General features: G+C 40.1%; 1 protein-coding gene across 8 annotated transcripts in view; it reads right to left on the bottom strand.

The window, feature by feature from the left end:
* CDC42BPB (CDC42 binding protein kinase beta) overlaps positions 1–24,935 on the bottom strand; it is a 93,812-nt gene extending 68,877 nt beyond the window's left edge. For 6 of the 8 annotated variants that reach the window (XM_085317399.1, XM_085317405.1, XM_085317406.1 and 3 more), the window contains exon 1: positions 24,490–24,934. In XM_085317399.1, coding sequence (XP_085173525.1) covers positions 24,490–24,667 — 178 coding nt within the window. In that variant the 5' untranslated portion in view covers positions 24,668–24,934. Of the gene's footprint in view, positions 1–24,489 lie in introns of all 8 variants that reach the window. The other 2 variants (XM_085317400.1, XM_085317403.1) reach the window with 1 other exon arrangement.
* Positions 24,936–25,226: the final 291 nt, after the last annotated feature.

Below are 25,226 nucleotides of genomic sequence, written 5' to 3'. Positions count from 1 at the left end.
GTCATTCCTGCTATGCTCAACCATCTAATATCCATGTTAGTAGCTTACAAACAAGTGGGAAAATTGAGTGAGCAGAAACTTGCTCCAAAAGGTATGAGCACGCTACATTCGTTGTGCTTCCAGAATGCCACCGATATGCCCACTGCTATATAATCAGTTAAGAGCACCAGCTTTTCCTTCCACACACAATCAAGCACTGATAAAAGGAAATAAAGCATACCACTATTTTACAAATAGAGAACCCAAACCAAAATTCTTTCCATTTACTAGTAAGTTAAGTACAATTTACTGATTAGTTCCGAGTCTAACATTAAAGGCAAGACTTCTGATTTGGTATTAATGTAAGACTTCACAGAAACATTTCATCAAAAAAAAAAAGCATTAACTCTGAGGGTTTTCTTGGCAATAATTACTGAATTTTGATATATATACATCATTGTCAGGATAACATTATCTGTGAGTAACTGCTAAGTTAGTTTATTCATGACTCTGAAGCTCTAATCAGAATTTGGGATTGGCATTCTATGTGCAGCATACCTGTATACATCACTACGTCCGCTCCCTCATGCTGTTTTTGCATGTTTAGAGACACATTATGGATTTTTACTTTCTTTCCACATTCTGAATCGTTCAATTTATATTCCTAATTTTCCTTTCTGCAGTCACAAAAGCTATATGYTTCATGGCAATGTGGACAAAAGACTACCACTGGGTTTACGATGCTAGTTACTGCTGCAATGGTGGAGTAGCCCAGTGGCTCTAATTTGAGGAAGGATAGGACTCCTGAATATTTTGCTAGGCAGGCCATGAGTCCAGAAATTCAGAGCCACAAAAATCACTAAGTAGAAGCTGCGAGATATTCAGGAACATCTGATGCTTTGTATTATCAGTAGCTTTGAGTTTAAAGCAAATGTGACAACTATAACAGAATAACACAAAGAACCATGCTGGTTTCAGACCAAATTACTTAGGATTTTGTCCAGGCAGGTCTCAAAAACCTCCAACGATGCAGATTCCACAACCTCTCTGGACAACCTGCTCATATACTTGACTGCCCTGAATCAGACAGTTTCAAAGTTTAGAATTGTTTTGTACGTGATTTGGGGTTTAAGTCATTATATAACAAGATGATAACATTCAGGAAAATCTACCTAGAAGATGAATTCCTCTGTAATGAAAAGCTTGAAAGTATCTGCCACACTCCCTTTATCCACTCACTTCATTTTCAAAAAGTTATGGTAGGAAACTATGCGAATTGCAAAATATTAATGTCAAAGAAAATAAAAAATGACAGATAATCATCTGCAGAGCCATACTCCCATCAGGCACATCCAATATTTTATTTAAGATGCTTTCTTCTCTCTGTAGAAAAAAACATGAAAGAGAATGGAGCTTTAGCACTTCCCTAACCATTTTTCACAACTTACATTCTAAAAATCAAGTAACTTGTTCGCCCTTTGTGCACCCCTTTCAAAGAAACAGCATTCCTGTGATACTGCTACTAAAACAGTAGGCCGACAGGTTTAACAAGTTAGTGCTTGTATACATGTCTTGAGAGATACCCACACCCAGGTAGCCCCAACCAGCTTACAAGGGCTGATAAATACCTGTTACAAACAACACTTTTGAGTTTTAAAGTAGTATAATCCTCTCTCTACTTGACTGTGAAATTTTCACCCACTAGTACTTTAGAAATGTAAATTTTTATTATTCTTGCATCCTTTGTTGATTCYGATCTTATTTTTTTTTCCAATTATAGACCCTTGCCTCCCTTTTCCTGTGCTWGCCAGTTTCCTCTTTTCATCCACCATGTATTTTTTTTTTTTTTAAGCCTGGTTTCCTAAGGAAATAAGGGATGTGCGATCATGCTACTTGGCAATCTGAGTCCATTCCTTCTCCACAGTAACTTCTGATCCAAGTAAGATGCTTCATCCCCTTTGCCGAATTTCACTGAAGCTGTCCAAAAATACCAAGTTCCTGTAAGTTACATAAAAACTGACAGTGAATAGGAAAGACACACCATCAGTATCATCTTCACTAAGGGAAAGGCTACAGCAGGAATACAGCAGTCACCTGCTTAGCTGGACAATCAGCATGTACCAAGCTGCAAACCAGACACACGTTGTTAGAGCTATGGTGTAAAATTTCTGCTATTTATAGACTTGGGTGTTCTTGAACATATTTTCTATTGCTTGTTTCACTTCATCCCTGCTCTCTCCCCCTTATGTATAATATTACACACACATACATACACTTCATTTATTCTGTCTCCCTCTTACTCAAAGATCTGATCGTTCACCATTTTGTCCAACAATCATTAGAAAAATAAATTCAGGGGTCCAAGATTTAGTGCTTCTAGCTACCATTACAATGAATGCAAGCTCCACTACATTAAAATTGAAAAACCTCAAGCTAGTTACCCATTGCAAAGAGTTTACAATCCTGGTAGAACAGCCTGCCCAGATACAAGAAAGTGATTTGCACTCTGTTGAGTTACCTCTATAACCTGAACAGGGCTACTAAGTTTTACAGTTCCTGGATAATCAGTACTTGATAACTTCAAGACAGTCTCTTCTAACGTAAGACGTTATTTATGTTGCCTGAAATGCCAGTAAAAACAGATATATCCACTAATACAATCCCMAAAATGTCTCAACCTTCCTGAGATTGTCTGCCAACATTTTCCATGAGTTAATAATAAAACAGCAAAAGGAGTAAGTTTATTATGAAATTTAAGATTTTACTATGAAAAAAACCAATATTCAAATCCTTTAAGTTTCTTTGTGAAAGTAGCATACAAGTCACATCCACTTGCAGTTACGATTACGGAATTTGCTTTCTTTCATAGAAGTCTTCTGTTGTACATAACCTGACTATTTTCAGTCAGATATCTTGTTAACACCTAGTAGAGCTGAGTTGGACAAGATTAGGATTATATAATTATATGCAAAATCCTCACAGAGATTTAAATGAATAAAGCAGTCATTACTTTTGTTCATAAACCAAGGCTGGGGGCTCACAGCTTCTGCATTTTGCTTCAGGAGTGGCTTTATCAGTAGCAGAAGGACTAATACTTGCATTTAGAATTTGTATACTAGTTTATACTAGTTTGGGATGACAATGTATGTGAAAAAATTATCATCACATAAAAAGGTATTGGCATCAGAAAAGGCTTTGAAGCAGAAGAGAAAAGTAGTTCTGGTGCWGATCTTATCACTAAGATTTGCTGGCAGAAGAGCAGACTATTTACCTTGAAACACCATTTCTGTTCACAAAGCATGCTTTCTGTGCAGCAAGCCCTAAAAGCAAGTACCACACAGAAGAAATTTCTTTGCAGCAATATRCTATCATTTGCCAGCTTGTTGATGAATGACACCACTGAACACTAATAGCTGGCTAGGTGCCTAACTAGCCCATTCACTGTTTTTCACACTTACAATGAAAGGATACCAAAGATGATGCTCAAGATTTGTACAAACATGTAGTGAAGAACACACAGATGGTTCTAAGCAGTCCAAGTCACAAACATCCATTACCATTTTAACTCCTGCCAAAATAATCTTGCTTTTCTTTGAGAACTAGAGAGCAACAGAGTTCGAAGAAGCCAGAGGAAATAAGCATTGGTTTACATATGCAGGAACAAATACCAAATGATTAACTACTATACTTTTATATGTAGGACTGTAGCTCACCTACAAAAAAAATAAGTCAAGTAAACTATAAGGAACATGCAAATCAGACCTAAAGGTAATAGCATACACTAATGCTAGGATGTACGCAAGTACCACAGAGAGGAAATGCACATGTGAGATCTAAGTGCTGAAGAAGCTGACTGCCCAATATCCCATTTTTGTGTGGTCTTACTCTCATGGAATGATCCATAACTGAGGRATGTACATCTTGGTCTCTAGAACCAATTCAGGTGGTTTTTGCTGTTGTTTTTAAATACCAAACTTTATTTTGGAAGATGGAATCATTATTATTAAGATGAAGAAAAATGCAATTGTGATTTGCATTTAACCTGGGAAACCTAGAAATCATCCACACAATGCATCTCGATGCATCTCTACAACACCTAACCCTCTGGCACACAGAGGGACCTTTTTGCACAGGATGACACATTCTGAACAGAAAAAACGGCACCTTTGAGTATTAACCGGGGCATTTCAAAAACCACTTTGTAGTCAGAGATTAAGTTCTACTCCAGCTCTCCCAGGAGAATTAACAAAGCTCCTAGAGAAGTCATGTTTCTGACTGCAGTCTGTGGTTCAGTCTTTCATATCTGCTTCAAACTTGCCACAGTTGTTTGGGAGAAGGGAAGTTGCCTTTCTAACTTTTCTCTAAGTCTCACAGCTCCTTGAGCAGACYGAGCATCAGCCATGGGTTCACTGGTTGTCATTCAGCCTCTTCAGCCTTAGAGGCTCCACTACCCATTGTGCAGAAACTCTGTAATGCCCAGCAACTCGTAATTTTCTGAGGAGCCCAAATACCAGCTCTTTGTTCATATTAGAATTTCGTAAGGTTTTCAAAGGTATTTTCCCTCCTCTTCCACATCACTGAGAAACACTAAGAAAAGATTACTATTTCACCACAAAGAATCTTCTCTGTTCCTAAACAACTGTTGCTTACTAACGTCCTGTTAAGTCTCCTTCAACTCTTATTTTCTTCATGGGAACTAGACCCAGCCCAGAAAAGCATATGTACAAGTCACATACGGGCTCTCTGAATTAAGGATTTCCTCTGGGACTAAATATCTGACATCCCAGACACTTTAGACAAATGAAAGGGGAGTTACTCAACCACTTTAAGCCAGCAAATCTATTCTGCTGCTGAAAGAGTTGGTCTCACTTCCCTGTTTTTTTRCACCACAGCTCCTTTCTATTGTCTGGATCATCATTAATGTCCATGTGGTATGTCAAACCAGGAAACATTTCCAGCCAAAAAACTAACTTGTCTATCCCATTCCCCCACCCCCCAAGTCATTCCCTCAACCTGACTCACACACAGCTGCAGAGTACTTGTCCTAATCCAAGGCAGGCAGCAGGAAGTGGTTGGAGGAAGGCAAGGCTCTGAACCCAAGTGGATCAGTCTGATTAGGGCGAGCAGGGAACTGCTGCAGGGTCCATTTCTAGCCAACCTAAAGCACATTTAAACAGGATTTTCTGAGGTACGTGTCATAGCATCATAGAGGAATGGACAGCAACAAACATCATGCAGTAAAATCTCTGCTAACATAGCTTAACTCTTTTTCAGGTACTTGAATTTTTCTGTCTAGGGCCAGATTTTGCAGGTGCTGGAGAGATTATTCAAACCACAGCAAAGGGAGATCACATATTCAAGTACATCAATAATGGAAATAGTTTCATGCCTCTACATGAATCACTAGTTCCAGACAGTAAAATTTAAATGATTCCATCTCTTCTGTTCCATAACAAAGCTGTAAATATTGCTAAAATTCAGATTTTACAAAATGATGATCTAAAAAGCAGAGCTAAGAATAATTTTTGCACACTAGTTCTGAGGATTATGATTGCTCAAAAAAAAAAAAGACATTTTCACACATTTTTCAGATGATTGCAAATCAAAGATTAAAAAAAATCAAATCTGAACCCACCCAAGTTTCCATGACTATAACATAAGTATAAACCTTAACTTCCTCATACGCAGCATCTGTTGCACATCTTACTAAGAAATAAAACAATTCCAGTCTGATATCATACTGTGCTGATATAACTTTACACTACACTTACATTAAGAAACTACCACAGCATCAATGGGCAAAGTTCCAGGTTTCTGACTGCATGCTTTATTTCATCTTGAAAGTAAAGCCTATCAAGACAAGTAGCATAACCATTTTATCAGTTATTTACAGTAAGCCAAACGCCTTTTGTTCCGTCCAGATACATGCAAGATGCAGTTGCTCTTTTAGAGTAACTGAAAATTTAGTACATCATTAGGTAACAGAAAAATTTGTATTTTACATTGCTATTATATTAGCACGCCTCCTCCTTTATTTTTTAAAAATTGAAGCTTTCTATTCATAAACTCTGCTCGATACCCCCTTCCTGCCCCCCCCCACACCTCGTGACAGGAGAGAAATCCAGTTTATGAGGTACCACTTCTCTTTGACTATACGTTTAGAGTGAATTAGAGACATAGTTCAACGAGACGACTGAAGCAATCTAATAGATCATTGCAACTAAAGGGGCAGCTTCACAGACCCACTCTGTCTCTTGCATCAGCTGCACCAAATTTAGCTGGTCTCACCTCACAGGTCCAATTCTGATCCGAAAGCTGACCCACCAAAAAACAAAGCAACTATTTTTGTAGTTTAGCAAATTGAAGAGCCAGAGGGACAGACACACCAACACAAGGGAGAAAGTCTTTCTGCACTGTCCATGACCTTAACTGTACAGTTCAAAGGCAAACAGTTAACACAAGGACTACCCAATAGTTCAGTTGATGCAAACTTGGCCTGCCTTAGTGCTGACTCCTGAGCAGTTGTGCAGTAAACTGGGTAAGGGAGCTGATGGAATCAATTGAGAATTACATTTTTTTCTGATACTTTTGTTCTCATACCAAGTAACACTACAAACTGGGAAATAAAAGATTGAGGCGACAGGGCCTTAGATCAGCTTACAGTGCTACAGAACCGTACCTGGTATTTTGTTTGCTGACTCAAGCCTGCAACACTACCCATATAAACATCTGAATTGTTTTTCAGTTTGAAGAGTTCCAGTAGCAATGACTATGTTAAATACAGGTGTGGCACATCTTTCTGTTCACTTCACTTCCTTTTAAATAGCAGCATATAGCAGAACATTTTCTATGGCATTACACACCAGTTTCAGAACTTCCTTAGAGCTCCGTATCTAATAAAAAGGTCAATGAAAGTCAAAATTCTGCCTCAGGAAAAGGCCACAAAGACATGTGACAAGCAATTACTGGAACCAGCAACTGGAAAATTTAGTGTAGTTGAAATTGCTCGGAAATACAGAAGAGAAGAAACTCTCCAAATCTACTGAAAATATTATAAAGTCTGATTCTAAAATTGGTATTACACATTTTTAGCRAAAGGCTCAGAGTCCTTTTTACTATTAAATTTCACTTCTTCAGTTCCATTTCACCTAATCCCATAGCCCAACACTCCCTACAGTAGGAACTCCAAAGCCATTCTCATTCTGAAGCAGAAGTATTAAGTATTTAAATTCAAACAAGTTATAATGACCAGTCTGGTTGCACGGTGACATCAAACCCAGGCTCTCTGCCTTGCTCTGCTGTCTCCCATGCCTCAGGCTGAAGTGCCGAAGAGGAAGACAATTTACAGCAGCGCTATTGTTCAACGAATTGGAGCACTAAAAGTCATAACCAGCGTAACACTAAGAGACATGCTGGGCATAAGCAGCAGGAGGAAACAGTCCCTGCGGTCATCCAACAGCAAGGGGTGAGACCTGGGGTTTCAGAGCCCTTGGGCCAAGGGCACCTCCTGACTCTTGCTCAGAGAGAGGCCGTAAAGAAGAAAGGGGAAGAGGAAAAACTCTTTCTTAGACTTTCAAGGCATGATGTGAACTTCATCTGGATCTGGAAGTCTGACACATTTCTATGCAATGTTCAGTGACACAGGATGTGACTTCATCAAACAAGTCAGACAAACAAGCAAATAGTATTGACTACTTTTCAGTTTATTTAGCACAGTTATTTTGGGAACAACATGCTTTTATTTTGCTATGCTACTTTTCCTTCACGTTCAAATCTGATTCAGCACATGTCAAAATTGGCCTATATCTGTACCTCACTTTCCAAATGCTACTGTTTAAATTGAAAAAAAGAAAGTATTTTTGCAGGAAAAGAAATCTGCTAAAAATCTACAAGGAAATCCTAARTCCTGCCTTAGATGTAGATTTCTAGAGATGGAATTAAACTGTAGCAGGTGTACTGCTAGCAGTACAGGAGAGTTCAAAACAAAAAAACCCCCTCATACTCAAAACAAAGCCAAAAAAGTCACTAGTAAGAAATAAACTCCAAAGTTTGCAAAATTCTGTTCTAGTGTTGCTTATTTAATTACCAGTCTGCTAAAAAAATCCACTAATTATTCTAAAATTTCATACTGATCTAGTTCATGATTTCAATTAACTTAGAATAAAAATCAAATCTCAAACTCRCTTTGAAGCAATTTTTTTGAACACACATTGAGTATCTCTGAAAAAACACATTTTGGACAACATAGAATTTGGAGTATTAGATACATAACAGTTAATATATTTTCAAATTTTGAAAATATCCTTTAAATCAAATAGTCACCTCTAGGAATGGTAAATCCTGGAACAGTAGACGCGAATTCTTAAAATGCAATGGATTTACAGTWGAAGATTGCAGAGATTCTTATTCTGTAAACACTTTGCATATAAAACCAGAAAAACATCATGCATTTTTTTAGAGACACTTAAAAGCCTCTAAGCATTCTAAATTAGCTTTTCTAGCACAGAGAGGATGAAGTTCTTCCTTGTTCTCTTCCCCTCAACCTACAAATTTCCCTCCCCTTTCTGTACCCCACTTTTTTCTTCTCCTAGTTTAAGTACAATACACTGAGTAAGCTCTCTTTCCCCTTATCCTAAAATTGGGCACAACATAACACACACTTTTGCTTTAGTTTAATATGTTTACCCCCATCTTTTCTTAGTATCTTTGCCATGTTACCTTTTAAAAGAATTCTTAAACGTAATTTCTGGTTCATTTTGGACGATTTGTTATTCTCCGAACAGACTGTGGGACCACATTACTACATAATTTAAAGGAAAAAAGTACATGCTTCTAGACTTTCACAAGCTTCTTGCAGGCTCCTAGAATGCTTACATCCTCCACACTATCATTCTGAAATACAACATACCTCCTATTTCTGTGCTGCCCAGGTGATCAGAAGCAGCGTGGCTGCACGGCTCACTGGGTTCTAASCTCCTCCTCCTCGCACATGCTGGAAGCCAGCAAGAAATAAAAGTCTGTTCATGGTCTTTAGSTGATACCAAATATCATTTTTTCCTCAGTCTTAAAGTTACTTCAATTAAAATATGTGCAGAATTTCAATCACCACACTTCCAGTTCTAAACACCATACGTGTTACAGCTTTAYATCCTGCTCCTCCACTCTTTAAAGTGGGCATATCAATGGAGGATCATCCTAGCAAGGTTTTATATCAGATACAATATCTGACGGAGGATTCTGCATTCGGGCTTTTCAGTTTAAATACAACTTTCCAATTCTCCACACTCCTCTTTATTTGAATTTAACAGTAAGATTACCCATATGCCACCTTTCCTAGTAAGAACTGCATCCATACTCCTTTTGCCCTAACATTCATTTCCACCTATTTAAGTAGAGAATTCCTGCTCCTAGCTCTATGGACCATCTCAGCAGGACCTACCAATCTGAAAACAGAAAATCAAATATCTTCACATCCAGAACAAGGTTGTGATAGGCTAGCTATTTTAAACTTTCACCTATACTACAGGTTTCGTTTGGTTAGCTTCCAACCTTTTCMTTTACTCGTACTTGGGAAAAATAACAATGGTCCAGTGCAATGGCAGAGGGGGCATCTGTGTATCAGTACAAATGCTACTTGAAGATCGTAATAGTGTAGAATAGCTTTTAGAATTTTCCATTTCCAAAGTACAGTTCCTGAAGGACCCGTCAAGATGCATTAATTTCCTTTCAAAATTTTCTGACATAGAGGAAAAACAAGCAGCCTCTGAGGAGACCACAAAACATTTTAAACCATTGCAAACTGCAAATTAGTACAGATGAAGTCAATTATTTACAGAGAGAAAAGCCAAACAGATTTTTGACCACTTCCACTTCACCATGTAGCATTTCAACTCTACTCCATTTCTTTTTCCTCATTCTCCACACAGAATTTTGTTTTCCTTTCCAATTTATCTCCAATATCATCTAAATAAGCCTTGGCTACTTTGACAATTCAGTGATTGTTTCACTTARTGACTTAAGCTATTTTCTTCCACTTGCATTTTCTCACTTTAAGAAACCAGTCAGTCCCAAAACTACGATCTTTAAAACATTGTCAAATTTTTCATTCTTGATTAACTGCAGTTCAGATGCATTAGTTTATTCTTGATGCTAGTATTGTGGAGTTGACATTACATAATCMTTTTGTTCCATAAAGATACTTGAAATTTCCCAATGGAAAGAAGTCTGAAAGAGATGGACTCTTTAAAATTTTCTTCATTTTTTCACCTCCAAGATTCTCAATACTTATATTGATTACATCCTTTTTATTAACCCCCGTGAACAAGGTGCACAGGACTGCTYACTTAGTAACATATCATCCCATCTTTGAGTTGCCACTGTGAATCCAGCAAAGATAGGAACATGACAAGAAAGTTATGYTACTTTAAACATACTTGCATGTTACATGCAAGTTTTGGTCTAGTTTTCATGAATAGGTGCATCTACAACACAAAAATGATAGTGATGTCTAAGACAGAGATACCAAGCAGAACTGAGGGAAAGGAAGAATGCGCTTACAAAGCTTCCAGTTTTGTTATTCAAACTTTCTATACAAGAGTTTGAAGCTTTAAGATTATTCTTCCAGCAGCTGCCCTAATGCTGATAACTTAACAGACATTATCATTTCTAAAAGTTTAACTCTTGCTTCATATCTACTTAGAATTTTGAAATTAAGTTCACAGTTCCATCATTTTAACAAGCAATTAACTCCATAAAACCTTTAAAAAAACATTAGGAACAACTAGGTGTTSAGCTATTCTATCCGGTTATTTGTATGAGCAACAAGTGTCATTTTGTTGCAGTTTCTATTGCAGTGTTCWGGTATTCACTCTTACAAAAGAACAAAAACATACTAAATTTTCTTGCAAGATACTTTGTGATACCTGAGTAATTTGYGCAGTAACTGGCAAAAGTTCATCGCTGACTGTTCAGCTTCATTTTAAAGGAAGAGAAGCCAGGAGTGTTTACAATTGGATTCCGCAAAATCCAAATTTAAGAAGTTGGCTTCTTCTAAAGGATCACTATTTCTTCACTATAGAAGAAATGCATTTTCAGAGAACTAAAGACATTTAGGAGTTTCAYCCTTCTTGCAAGAACATATTTTAATGCAGCAAAAAAACCCGCAGAAGTCTAGCTAGAATCTTTTAGTTATCACAGWTGAAAATTTTTCTTCAAGTATTATTAGCTCAATTTCTCTTCTTTAAAATCTTTACAGATTAGAATAGTTGAACTTTTTAGTATATAATCTCAGCATAAAGCTTTCCTTGAAGTACTGTCTAGCTGATATTTCCAGAAATGATGAAGATGGCTATCTGACCACTGCTGTAAAGTACTGATCAGYGATGCTTTTTCAAGTCCTTTCTAATCGATGTACCTGCTTATTTTCAATTCAATACTGCAAATTTTTATTCAAATCCTACAACTTCTCAGCAAGGAGTTGTATTTCTGGACAAGTGTTAAAAGATTAAATGTAGACAGTGTTGATTTCCTCTTCCACGAATTGTTATGCACAGCTAAATTTATTTCCTTGCCAATTAATCTTTTGCACAAAAATGGTAACTAACATTCACCAGAAGTCCCTCTGAAAATGTAGCAGACAGGTTCTTAAGTGTTATATGCGACATGATGGGGGGAGGGCAAGATGAGATAGAGGAGATTGAAGTAAGAAGTAGGTCTTGTCCATGCTTCTCTTTTGCAGAAAGATAATCCATTATCTTCCACCAGCTGTCACCCATTTCAGAGCTCCCCATAGAGCTCTGAAGACAAATTACTGGAGCACATTTTCCAGTAAAGTCTTTGTATTATTCATTCTGTAGTTATCAAACATACACTTGAACATACACTTGAAGTAACAGCTACTATTACCAATATGCACAATGATACATTAGAACCACTAATGCACAAGATCAGTGCACTGGTGTGCAAGCATGCTGTTTTAAAGACATCACTGAAAAATAGTGTTTCTCTAAATACAGACAGCCGGTAAACAAGAAATAAAAAGTCTGAGTAGTCAAATAAAAGAGGAATCTGAGGACTTAAGGGGAGAGGAAGCACACTTCTCAGTTTTATGTAGTGAGACTCRGTCCAAAAAGAATTTACTGTCATTGCTTCGCCCATATCATGTTTCCTCCCCCGTCTCCCCCAAGGAATCTGTACAGTGTGCAGGTACATCCCAACTGACTTTGAACACAGTGGGAACAACTTCCACATACCAACCACAAACATGGCTAAGTGCTTACAACGAAAGCAATCACAACAGCTACACAAGGCTTCGTTCAAAGTTTTTTGAAAAATTATGAACATCATAAATTGTTCATGTACATACAGAATCATACCTCCAAAAGGCAAAGGACCATTATATTATACGTAACTGTCAATGAATGCCTTCATGACATAACTGATTGTATATGTTCTCTGATAAGGATGTCTACAAAACATCCACGTATTTAAGAACCATCAACATTTCGAGAAAACCTTATTATTTTCCCCAAAGAAAGTTGTTCTTTGTCCACAGGTGCTCAGCTTCAAGCAATGCACTCAAAAACACGGACACAAATTCACTGTATGGAAAGTCAAGTGTGACTTGACAATGTCCTATTAACATAACACACAACYAAAAAGAAAGGAGGAAGATGCAAGAAAGGAATCAGTTCTTGGGTTTTATCCCATTTATATTATGTTAACCTTATTTATTTTTCTTATTATGGTATTTTCTACTTAGCAATACATAATTTCCAAAACACTGAAATTGTCATTGTTAGTCTTGGTTTGCTAGTGCAGCAGCAGCAAGAAAGAACAACAGCACTAAAACCCGCATTTCAAGTCCATCGGCAAATACATTATACAAGCTCTTATTTTACAGAGGAAAACAAAAATTTGTAATATTTCCCATTASAGCTTTCCAGCTATGAGGAAAATTAATTTCACTCTGTTGCTAGTAACTGCTCGATCAGATTCATATATTGTCAGATAAAAGAATATTAAGAATTCTACTAGAGATCCCTTTGCCATACCCTTCTTCCATCTTGCAGGACACCTAAACCTTTACTTTCTATAAGAGTCAGACTTTTAATCATGCAGGGATTGCAGGGTTCTCTGAAGGCTACATATAACAAAGCTTTAAAATATTTTAACTATTATCAACACTAACAACCTAGACATAAGGAAACCAGAAGTAGATACAAAACATAGGTTCAAAGTCCCTAAAACCCGTTCTGACAATTCTGTTCCAGGAACAAGGAAACTTGCTTTGATTTAGTACATGGTAGGACAACATGAACAAAAATTTAGTTTAGTTCTCTATAATTTACAAGTCTAAAACTTAGTTCAAATGTCAATACTTACATTCAGACCACATAGTAAARCGTCAGCCAGTCAAGGTAAAGAACYGAGTACTGAATGAACGAATGGTGAATTTATGCAAGCTGTTCGAACTTCTTTAACAAAAAATGATTCTATTTCATGTATTTTTCATTTTAAGAATTAAGAACAACAACTCTTTTCTCTTAAATAAATGCTATTTAAGAGGATATTAGCCAACGCTAATGGCTAACGCATACAAAATTGGTAATATAGAAGCACAGAATAATTTAGGTTGGAAGAGACCTCCAGAGGTCACCTAGTCCACCACCTTGTTCAAAGCTGAGCTAAATGCCAAAGTTTAACCGGGACCGGGTATCAATTTAAACATCTTATATGATGGAGAGCCTACCACCATTCTGAGCCTGTGTCCCAGGGCTGGACTAGCCTCACAGTGAAGAAATTTTTTCCTTGAATCTAATCAGAATTTCCCTTGCTGCAATTTTGTCCATTGCCTTCACTCTTTGGCTGTGCACCTTAGACAAGTCTGCCTCTGCTTCCTCTCTAACCCCCTACGYGGCAGTTGAAGATTGCGATTGGATCCTCCTTCCAGCCTTCCCTTCTCCAGACTCRCCAAACCCAGGTCCCTCAGCCTGTTCTTGCACATCATATACTTCAGGCCATTTGCTGGACTCATTCCAGTTTGCTAGTATTTTTTCTGCACTGAGAAACAGAAAACTGGACGCAGTACTCTATGGGTGGCCTCAGAAATGTTGGATAGAGAGGAATAACCYGCTTCCCTCAACCTGCTGGCTACACTCCTGCTGATGCAGTCTAGTATACAGTTAGCCTCCATTTTCAGTGATGTACTGCTGACTTATGTTCAATTAGCTGTTCACCAGGATCTCCAGATCTTTTTCTGCAAGGCTGCCTTCTGGCCACTCATTCCTCAACTTGYACAGTTTCATACACAAGAGACTGCATTTGTCTTTATTGAATTTTGTGAGTCTTCATGGTGTGAAGGAAAAAATAATGCACCTATGCAAAAGATAAGTATGGAGAGTAATCTCTGACCTCAAGAAGTACCTTCATCATTAAACAAAATCTTTACAACATTTAATACTATCTGCAACAGCAGTAAGAATTTATGCTAGAATACTAGTAACCCTGATTCTAATTCAACCAGGCATCTCTAATCCTGGTTTGAGTTACTCAAACAAATGCTTACCTTACCATTGAAGGTAATTACTGCCAGACAGCTCATGAAGAGCTKTATAAGCTCTTTGAAATTTTTCATCATCGAATTTTTTTTTTAATGAAAAATTTTCCCCTTAAAATGGTCAGGCTTTTTGTCTTCATCATCTACCTCAGATGCAATTAACTTGAGAATGCACAAGAATTGTTTATTTTCAGCCGCAGATTTAGACCTAGTTGGTCAAGCTTAACCAGTAAACCGTATCAGTACAGCACTACATCTAATCCAGTAATCTTGCTAGCCCTCAAGAGCATACACAGAACAATAACCACACTTCAGCTGCCCAAATAACCAATAATTCCAAGGGTAAGATAAACCAGTCTGCAGGCCTCATACAGCTTCCAGTTAGGTAGCCCTACTGTACRCTATTATGTATCTGGCCAGCTGAAACCACAAAACAAAACAAAACAAAAAAAATCCAAAACACATCGTCCACCCAGCCCCACAGACACAAGATCAAATGATCACAGACTAGGTAACAGATATGTAATTCCTTCATTTAAAGTTTTCAATACAGACACCTCACCCAAATGCAACTATCCTTAGGAAAAATATATATTGTATTCATCTTTGGGTCTGATGCTCCAAGAATAGTCAGAAAGCAATGACCAAGGCAAATTTAGATTGGAGAAAGAGGTGGGATGCTACAGCTAGAAACCAGATTAGGAAAAAAAAAACAACTTTCTCTCCTCATTTTTAAACTTACAAGCCATATAGCTGAACTGCAAAATTTGCGGAACACATACACTATGTGTTCCTCTCTTAGCACTACAAAGAGAGGAGGAGAACATGGCCATCATGCACAGAAACTGAGGGGGAAAGGAACCTAATTGGTCTTATCACAAGAAAGAGAACTAAACTCAAAGACTATAACGTTTGCACTTTAAAGTGAGCAAAGTTTGGGGAAATTATTTCAAAGTGACAAAAAAAGTCTTCAGGTATAAAATAACCTGCCCTAGTCCTCTGCTGCTAGTCTTACTCTACCTTAATTGCAGTAAAACAAAACAAAAAGACAAAAAAATCCCCAAACCTCCCTTATACTCAGCATACTGCAGCTTTCAGTACCAATAATCCAAATCACATCGGCAGCAGTGAAGCTCACAGCACAGAGTTCTGTGAAGAAGCAAACTTTTGAAGAAGGATGTACAAGCCCAGAAACAGAAGTTATGCTTTAACAGCAACTGAAACACAACTGAGGCTACCTCATCTATCCCCAGTGTAAACATGGATCTCCAGAAGGAGGAAACCAAAGACAGAGAAATTCCAGAGGGATCGGAAAAGGTTTATGACATCCAAAAAGTATTACCACAAAATTAGAAACCTCTTCCTTTCTCAGATGAGGATACAGTTTTTTTCACTCAGCACAGCTCTTAAACTGATTTTAGTTTGTTATGCTCTGCATTAAAGAAGTGGGGGTTTTTTGGTGGGAGAGGGTTATGTGATTTTTTTTCCTCTCTGTCTCCAGAGCTGTATACGTCAAGCTCCATTAGACCAGTACGTGCACAAATGAAGGAGATGGGTAAGACAGGATAAAGTGTTGTAAAGAACCACTCTGTCCATCTTCTCTTCCTCTACTACCAGCAGTACTTGCCATTTTCAGTCGAAGGCTTTTGAACCAAATTAAAATATGAATCATTCTTATGTACATTCAGAGAATTTCTAGCAACATAAAAGTTGTATCATAAGTCTCATCTGTCAAGGGAAGGCATACAGTTTAGTTCCTAGACTAAGGTACCATTACTAGCAGGGGAACCATACTACACAACAAAAACACACTACCACTATGGTTGCCATATTAAAAAAGAGAAAAAGAAAAAGAAAAAAAAAAAAATCTGTGTCCCATGAACAACACAAACAGTCCCAACAAGAGCACTGTATTGCTAAAATAGCTGCAACTCTTTTAAGACTGGCCTGAATTAGTGCAGACTATTGAGTCTATACTTAAATGAGTTTAAATCTGGCTTGCATTACCATATCTTGCACTGATTTTTCTGATGCAAACTAAAACAATATAACCTCTGCTTACATTGAATTCAGTGTCCAGGCAAAATTTTGCATAATTTTTTCTAAAATCATCACTATGCAAATCTCATTAAACTGGCATAAATATGTTGCAAGCAGGCCTTCACAAAGCTGTTACCCATGTTTATTTTTATGGCAGAGAACAATTAAACATTCTAAAAAGCATTTGGAATATATCTGGAATTGACGTTGTTTCCAATTTCTTTTGGCCTTCTTGGGAAAGGCAGCTACATATACAGTCAGTCCTCAATGGCACTGCACTTAAGCAAATCAAGAACTAGACCTTAGCCTTCATTAACATGTACCTGAATAATAAAGTCCATATATTTTAAAGGATTTAATATTCAGTGAAGACATACTCAGCATTTTCCAAAGCTCAGACTCCTCTATAGAGGTCTTGGGTTGGGCATCCCAAGGTACCAGTTGCATTTGAAGGTTTAGGCCATGGTTGAATAATAACAGGTTTCAGTGCTAAGACCCTGATGACATAAGTGACAGAAATTAAGATCTCAGGCACTTCAGGATGCCTAAGGCCTCAGCTGGCAATGATGGATGCACATACTTAATCTGAATGCTCCGTAAGTATACACAAAGGCATGATTACTGAGTTCTGTGCAAAATCAGGGCTTAAGAAAACAGCATGCAGTTTCCTACTGAAGAAAACTACATTCATTATAGGGTACAACGGTCATCATAAATGAGAGGTTGCATTCCAACAATCTGCATATGTTGATGAAAAACAGAGTGGAATATTTTAGCACGAGAAAACAGTTAAAAAGAATAGTTCACATTGAACCAGAGACCAAATGCACTCTCAAAAAAAATTTTTTTTTAATATTACAGCTTCAGTCAGATACATTACTGAGCATGATACAAGCTGTTCAGTGGCTATATTAAGACTAGATTGGTTTTCTGAATCTTTCACGAGGTACACTAGGGAATTTCAATCTCAACTGTTTAAAGCATTATCAAAGGCACAAATCTAGTAAAAAAAAAAAAAAGCTTTAATAAGCCCCTTTTCCACTTTTCCAAACAGATTTGCTTGCGGTCCATCATCCAATTCATCTTTTTCAGACATGGGTAAATCAAAACAAACTCATACAATTATTTCAATCCTAGGCACTATATTCTGTTAAGAGCTCTGATACATTTGTGATTGTTTAGGCAAGTATTGTAATTCTTCTTCTTTTAATACCCATTTCAAAACGCATGAACTGCCTTAAATTATAGAAGACAGACGTAAAATTTACAAGTTTGAAGACTTAAGTGCTTTAACAGCCCCAAATAACCTCAGCTATAGACCAACATTTCTAAAAACCAATACATCAGTACGTAACCGTGAAGCAAAGCTAGCTTGCTATAAAAAACACCAATGAAACAAGTCTTTCAGTTCTGACTCACAGTTAAAACCCTTTGTTTCTAGTAGGTGTAAAAGAACTGACTCACTCCCACATACGAATTATTTGCAAGAAAAGGTTGGTTCAACTTCAGCTGATAAAAAAAGTTCATTGCACTGAATCTGCTGACTAAACAAACCAACATCCAGGCAGTTTCTCTCCAGYGAAGATGCGTAACTGGTGCCAACTACAGAAGTTTTAATGATGTAAATGAAGTATTTTCTTGGCAAAAATCAACTGATAATAGTGTCACCTATGAAAAATAATATTAAAATCATTTACATTTCTAAGAGAAACAAGTCAGAAAAGTTAGATGTATGGAATGCTAATTGTTACTGTATTTTATACATAATTTTGTACCACAAACAAGAGACTGCTAGCTACACACATTTTCTCTCTACGAAGACAAATTTACCAATGACTTCTCTACTCCTTCCTGACTTTTCATACATAAACAAAGTTAAAATACAAGATACAGGTTGTGACCTTTAACACATCACACAACTTCTCCAGTGCTCTGTAAAGATAGTTGCTATTTACTAGCAACTTTACCCACAGGAGAAAAGTGATACTGAATTCCTCCTATTGGATGAACAACAAGCTGTGCCTAAGATGGCTGTCATTTTAACAGCATATGCCAATGTATATCTCATCCTCCAAACCACATTCCTTTCACACTGTCAAAACATCATTTTGGCATGCAGTGCCAATGTTTTGCAAAATAAAACATTACAGTAAAACCCATTAAAAATTATTGCCTCATTCTTAAAATAACAGGTTAGAACAGATATTATAAGGAGTCCATCATATATTCAGCAACAAGCTTTGAACTTTATGTCTTCAGATCACTAACCCTGACTACAGTTCTATTAAAGCTAATAAGGCAGTTTTAGCAACTCTTTGACAAAGTAGAGGACAGCAGAACAAGGAACTCAGGCTGACATTCAGTCTCCTGTTCATCAGCTATTTTCATTACCCAACCAAATTCACTTCTTTCTCGTGCCCAACAAGCTTATCACTCACTGTACAGCTTTTGCCTGCACAGAGAAGGAAGGATATTATACAAGCTAGCAGAGGATGGGGATGCTTCCTGGCTTTCTAWGAGTATTTCTGCATGGAGGAGGGGGGAAGGACAGAAGTGAGGAATTTGAAAATTAACAAACCATGAAGTTAGGAGATAAGGTGTTATCAAATGGCACTTTTTCTGCTGTAACTCTAAAAGGTCACCAACAAAGAAGAATATCCTTGTAAGCAGCCCTCAAAGTCTGATACCGCTAAATTCATCTCAAGAATAGTTAAGAATGGTTTCTGTCTTCCATACCAGTAACATGCTTAGCCACACACCGTATCTTCACACTTACCTGTAGGTTTTTATAGTATATCAGCATCCCTGACAATCACAGGACTAGCTCTACTCTGCATCTTGTTTTGAAGATGCTCTAATGCAGGGCTGGCAACACCTGTTCTCAGCCACATCTGCACTCAGCATTGACCTTCCGAAAGCAACTGACTTCAGACAGAGATTCTTCCAAGAGAAGAATTCTTCCTAATTCTTCCAAGGGAAAGGCAACCCTGCAAGATTCTCACACTTTCATTTAAAAGCTTAAGGTACCTCTTTAAGGAGAGATGGAGGGAGGAGAAAGTAGGTTTGGGGGCTGACCGACTACTTACAAAGCTCAGAGTCCTATTTTTGCTCTGCCAACAGTAAGATCTAAAACCTTAAGTATCAATCCTTACAGTGACCCAAAGCTACTGATTTGTGATTCACTGCACTAAGGCATCACAACAGCAACTTTTCTGGTGAACTTTCTGTGCAAGATTTTTCCATCTACCATGCAGTCTCAAAAATATTAGGTATATCCTCAGAAGTGGCAGCTTCATGCTAGGCTAAAGAGATTGTTGTGAGTGCTCTCCACATTCTTCTCTCCCTCTAGCTCAGAGTGGGAACATATTACTGCTACTACAAAAGCATCCACTGCCTGCCTACTACGCCAGGCTATCTCTAAGGACTTGGCAGCGGGTGCCCAGCTGGCCTGCCCATGCCATTCAATGAAAGTCGTCATCTTTCTCAGAGTCTCAGGCCCCCTAAACGTAAGTTCTTCTCACAAAAAAATGAACACCAGCCCAACTGGGTAGCAGACCTTGCACAAAYGAAGAACATAGAAGAGAAGCTAGCATTCAAACACATGGCTCATGAATTTATCAGGAGGAATGGTCCACAGAAGCATCTCATGCACCTACCTCAAGGAGAAGACACTACATTTCAGACCAGTTCAAACTGTTCTGAAAATGGTTTTGAGGTGTTCTCACCAAAAAGACTAGACATTATACAGTCCAGGAGTGAGACAACATTGAAGCAGCTATATGGGGACATGTGCCATCTTGCCCCCTGCAGCACACCAGCAGTACAAAACAGGGTCAGAGGAAACAAAGGCTGGAGAAACAGAGTCTATGCAGCACCAAGAGCATTTGAACACAAATAGAAGTCCATTCTGGTCAGACTCCTCTTTGAACATTCCCACATATTGGCTGCAAACAGTGCCAGTAACTGTTCAAAAATGGAGCAGCCAGTTGTGCCAGTTTCTGCTGACTAGAAGAAAAGGGTAGTAAGCACTAGCTACAGCCAACAAAGATAGCTCCTGTAAAACAAGGTGATGTGTCAGATGTGCATGCATACAGTGCTAGCCAGCAAGGTGCCCTGTGAGCAACCACTCTAGGGTCCCAGCGCCTCTGGCACTGAGTAATAAAGGTTTAAGATCATTTGGCATGACCGAACAAGGCACTCGATAACAAAGAACACACTGCATCTGCAAGCCAAAGGAGAAGTGATGTATGGGTAGCTGAGCTGTAGCCATGCTGGTCCACTATTTGTTTAGTTCTCTTCTGATCATGTGGAAGATGGGCAAGCATACTCCTTTTGTAGGGAGAGTCTTTTAGGAGATCCCTCTGCAGTGCATGGATCATACCAGTCTGCAGCATCTCAGCACTGGGGTGGTAGCATAATCCATTTGTAAGTCCAAAGGCCACATACTGTCCTTTGTGCTTATCTTTTCTAGAATGGCAGGATAGCTTTATGTAGTATTTACTAGTGGCCTGAGTCAGCTTTAGAMAAGGAAAGTACTGCCATGCAGACTGTTTTACAGGTGCTCTGGTACACCAAAAAGGCTAGGCAGTCCCAACAGCTTCCAGGACTGCAGCTAGATTGCTCTCCTGACAGCCCTAGGGGACCAGAAGGGCCAGCAAAGATGGTCAAGGAGTCTAGCTTCAAAGACACAAGGGCTGTAGCATCCTACTTTCACTGATGACTTTCAGGGAGCAATAAGAAAATATCAGTAGAATAAACAGGACTCTTAGGATTCTTCAKTCTATTTCTCACCCTAGCAGCAGCACATGTAACAACAGTTTAAAGAACACTAAGCACAGATATGGCAAATTCTTTCTGAACACACACAACTAAGGTTACATGCAAGTCTGCCATGTAACAGGCTTGAATTCAATTCCACTAGAAAATACTGAGTGTTATGTCAATATCTATTATATAAACAATATAGTAAGAATCAGTTGGATGAGACCTTTTTCAAAGAGGATTATAAGTACAAATAAACTGCAAGAACCAAACTTTTGAGTTCCTAACTTGCAGCTCAACTAGCCCCTCTCTGAAGATACTCTGGGTGAAAAATGTTTCCTATACTTCCAGTATAGGGGAAACGTAATACATTTGAGAGCTCCATTCACCATGGGAAAGCTACAGCTGCCAAGGTGAAAATGGCAGATTCTTACATTTCTAAAGAGAGGGCAGTCACAGACTGCCTCAAAGAAAACAGCCACACCCTGCACTCTTCTGTAGTTAGCGAATAGGAAGAAGATTTTGAAGAAGCAATCCTGTGGTAGGACTGCCAGGAAGCAGTAGCTAGATATATAGAACAGAAGCTATGAGATCCACTTCAGGCTCACCAGTCTCTACCAGTGAGGCACAAAGCTTCTACAGAGGTTCTGTGACTCAAGAAGCCATCCAAACTCTCAGAGGATAAACATGGGACTTAATTTTCCATTCCTTGATTCCCTTCTCCTGTAATTCGCTTCTCTAGAATATAAGCACTAGTGTGCTAGTCTCAGAGAGCAGAAATATCCACAACTCAACATCGCTTCTGCACCTGCATTCCCACAACAAGGAGAAAAACCTCTGCCTCATCTACCATGCCTGAACGCTACTTTCTCTTGTCAGTTAAGAATGCAAACAATACCTTAGCCATGCTTAATGACTTTAAGGGAAGTTTGTGCACAAGATACCTCACATCCAATTGTAAATTCAAAATAGCGAAGAAATGCTAATTATATAACTCAGCTTAAGTTAAGCTTAATATGTAGTACACCYTCCTTTGTCAGTGATAAGTTTCCATTTCGTCAAAAGGAAATTCCTTGTCTCCAGTTGATAAAGAAACACGCTCATCTTCAAAGTACAGCTCAAATATTTAACTACAATCTCATGCCACCACAGCACAAAAAACTTCTGCACATCAATCCCGAATATCTTCTAACAGAGAAGCAGACTGCAATTAAGACTGCACATCATGACATGAGGAGGATTAGCATGTTTGGCATGGTATTTTCCGTATTATTAGCTGGAGGCAGAAGTGAGTTCCTTGTCAGTGGAAACATACTGTGAGGGCATTAGGACACAGATAAAAGGTGTCTTCTTGTCTGCATTTATTTGTTTTTAACAGCTTGGAAGAAAGGGAGGAACACACACTATCAACTTCAATTGCTTTTAAGGGAATTCCTTGTTGATGAACATAAATATACAGCAGTTCAGATTTAGGCCCATCCCCTTACCATAAAGGGCCTGGATTACCAACTTTTATCCCTACTCTACGGCACCAGATGGTAGCTCACATACATTTCAATTATTTATTGAATAGGCACTTTGTTATACTAGGGTAATCCCACATTGCAGTAAGAATTACACACTGTTTTTATTGCTAGCTATACTTTTCATCAAGTCAGTAACCTTTTCATATTCAGTGAAGATAATAAATAGAATTAAATAAGCAATTGGATAAATAACTGGATAATCTGCCTCTCCATCACACAGAAGATGACAGCACAGGGATCAATCAGTAATGTACAAACACCAACAGCAGTATAGAAAAAGCGTATCTTTCCTTGGCCTGCCCCATATCCTTCCCCCAATTTCAGAACCTGAAAGTATGATCATGGTCTGACATATCACACTGAACAGTTTGTAGTCACTTGCTCATTCAAGCCATCAACTTGCGAATAAGAGCATAAAACTGAAGTGCACTTTGCAGAAGATGTACAAAGCTCCCACCCCACAACAAATACTCAACGCTCCCCTGGCTGCAGCCTTTCAGGGCAGATGTGATAAAGTGGTTAATTATTCAGTTGGCAATCGCATTACTGACGTCAGTACAAGAGTCCAGGAAGTGAATCCTCTTAGTTTGTTAGCGTATGACAAAGAGTGGTGGTCCCCACCACAGAAATTAAGGAGAACCCGCTGTCCCTACATTTTAGGGCAGCAGTCTCTATTACTAAAGACACACATTTGCATTTACTGAAGTCAGCCACTCCCCCTCCCTTAGGAAGTCCTTTGTTTTGTTTTTTGAGAGAGATCTTTAAAAGGCTAATTAACTGTACATGCATGGAACAGCTGATAAACGGGACAATGAACTCGTGAGCAATGGTCTCTCCCTCCACCCTCCCCTCCAATTCCTATTCCATGAAGATAAGTCACCTTCACCATGAAGTATTATTCATAACTTACTCAGCTGAATAAACCAGTCAGCCACCATGACCACTTTAATCACAGATTTAACATAAGAGATAGAGCTCACTAGCCACATGCCTGCTGTCAATAGTTGTAACTAACAAGACAGGATAGAAAACTTTTATCACAAGGATAATTACGAAGAGTTTTTATTTTATTTTATTTTATTTTATTTTTTTTGAGGCGGTGTTGGTTTTTTTGTTCAGCACGCTCCGACTGTTGGAGGTTTCTCATTATCAGGTAACTTAACGCTACGAAACCATTAAACAGATCTGTGACAAAGGCTGCCAGGAGCTACTCTGCCCTTCGGGGGTATGCCCAGGTTAAAGAGCATACCCGGAGAGCGGTAACTGTTCTCCCTTGAGGACACGCACACCCTCTCCACCMGCAGCAACAGACCTGGCACAAGAGCCGCCCCGCACAGCCCCCCCCCCGCCCCGGCAGGGCGCACGGCGAGGAGGCGCGGGATTACCCCGCCGCTCGGGGCTAAGCCGAGCAGGCTTTCAGGCCAAGGACACTCCGGTGCCGTTCCTGCTGCCGGCACCAGGCCCGGCTGCCGGCGGGGGCGGGGGCAGGGAGGGAGGGGGTCCGCACCCCGCCGGGCCGCGCACGCCCGCGGCCGAGCCGAGCCGAGCCGGGCCGGGCCGGGCCGCCCTCCCCTTCCCTCCCGGAGGGCCCGGACCCTCCGCACCGGGGGCCCCGCCGCGGCTCACCCCACTCGAGGAAGTCGGAGACGTATCGGTCGCGGCGGAGCGGCGAGTCGCGGCTGCACTCGGCGTAGACGCCGACCAGGAGGTCGAGCAGGGTCTCCACGCTGAGCACGCTGTCGTGCCGCTGCGGCCCGTCCAGCACCAGCTGCTCCAGCCGCTTCAGCCGCACCTTGGCCGACATGGTGCCGCGCCGGCGGGCGCCGGGCCGGGCCGGGCCGGGCCGGGCGGACACAGGCGCTCAGCCGCGCTCAGCCGCGCCGCGCCGCCTCTCGCCCCTCACGGCCGCGCCGGGGCCGAGCGGCTCCTTCCACGGGCTCCGCCTCAGGCCCGGCCGGTCCATGGGCCGGACCCGGCCTCCCGCTCCGGCTCCCGCCGAGGCCCCCGCGGCAGCAGCGGCGGCGGCTCCGCGCGTCTCGCAGGCGGCACCGAGCGGCCCCGGCCGGGACCGAGCCACGCCCACACGCAGCGCCCGCGCGCACCGACGTGGGCAGGGCCGCGCGCAGGAAGATTGGGACCAGCCCCGCGCCGTAGTTCGGGTGGGGGTGGGGGGTGACGGAGGGCGCGGCGCGGCGCGTCTGCCGCCTCTGCGGAACCGCCTCGGCAGATTCACCGCGGAGGCGGGGCCGGCAAGGAGGAGCGGCTGTGGGTTCCGCTCGGCACTTTCGCCTCCCGGTGGAAGGGGAGGGAGGGGGCGAGCGCAGCCTGCGCGTTCGCCTCGGCACATTCGTGCCGCGCCCCCC

Source organism: Rhea americana, unplaced genomic scaffold (assembly GCF_003343005.1).
Source record: "Rhea americana isolate MKP2758 unplaced genomic scaffold, rheAme1 scaffold_5, whole genome shotgun sequence".
Taxonomy (NCBI): Eukaryota; Metazoa; Chordata; class Aves; order Rheiformes; family Rheidae; genus Rhea; species Rhea americana.
The sequence above is the reverse complement of the archived record's forward strand: the minus strand, read 5'-3'. Positions and strand labels throughout refer to the sequence as shown.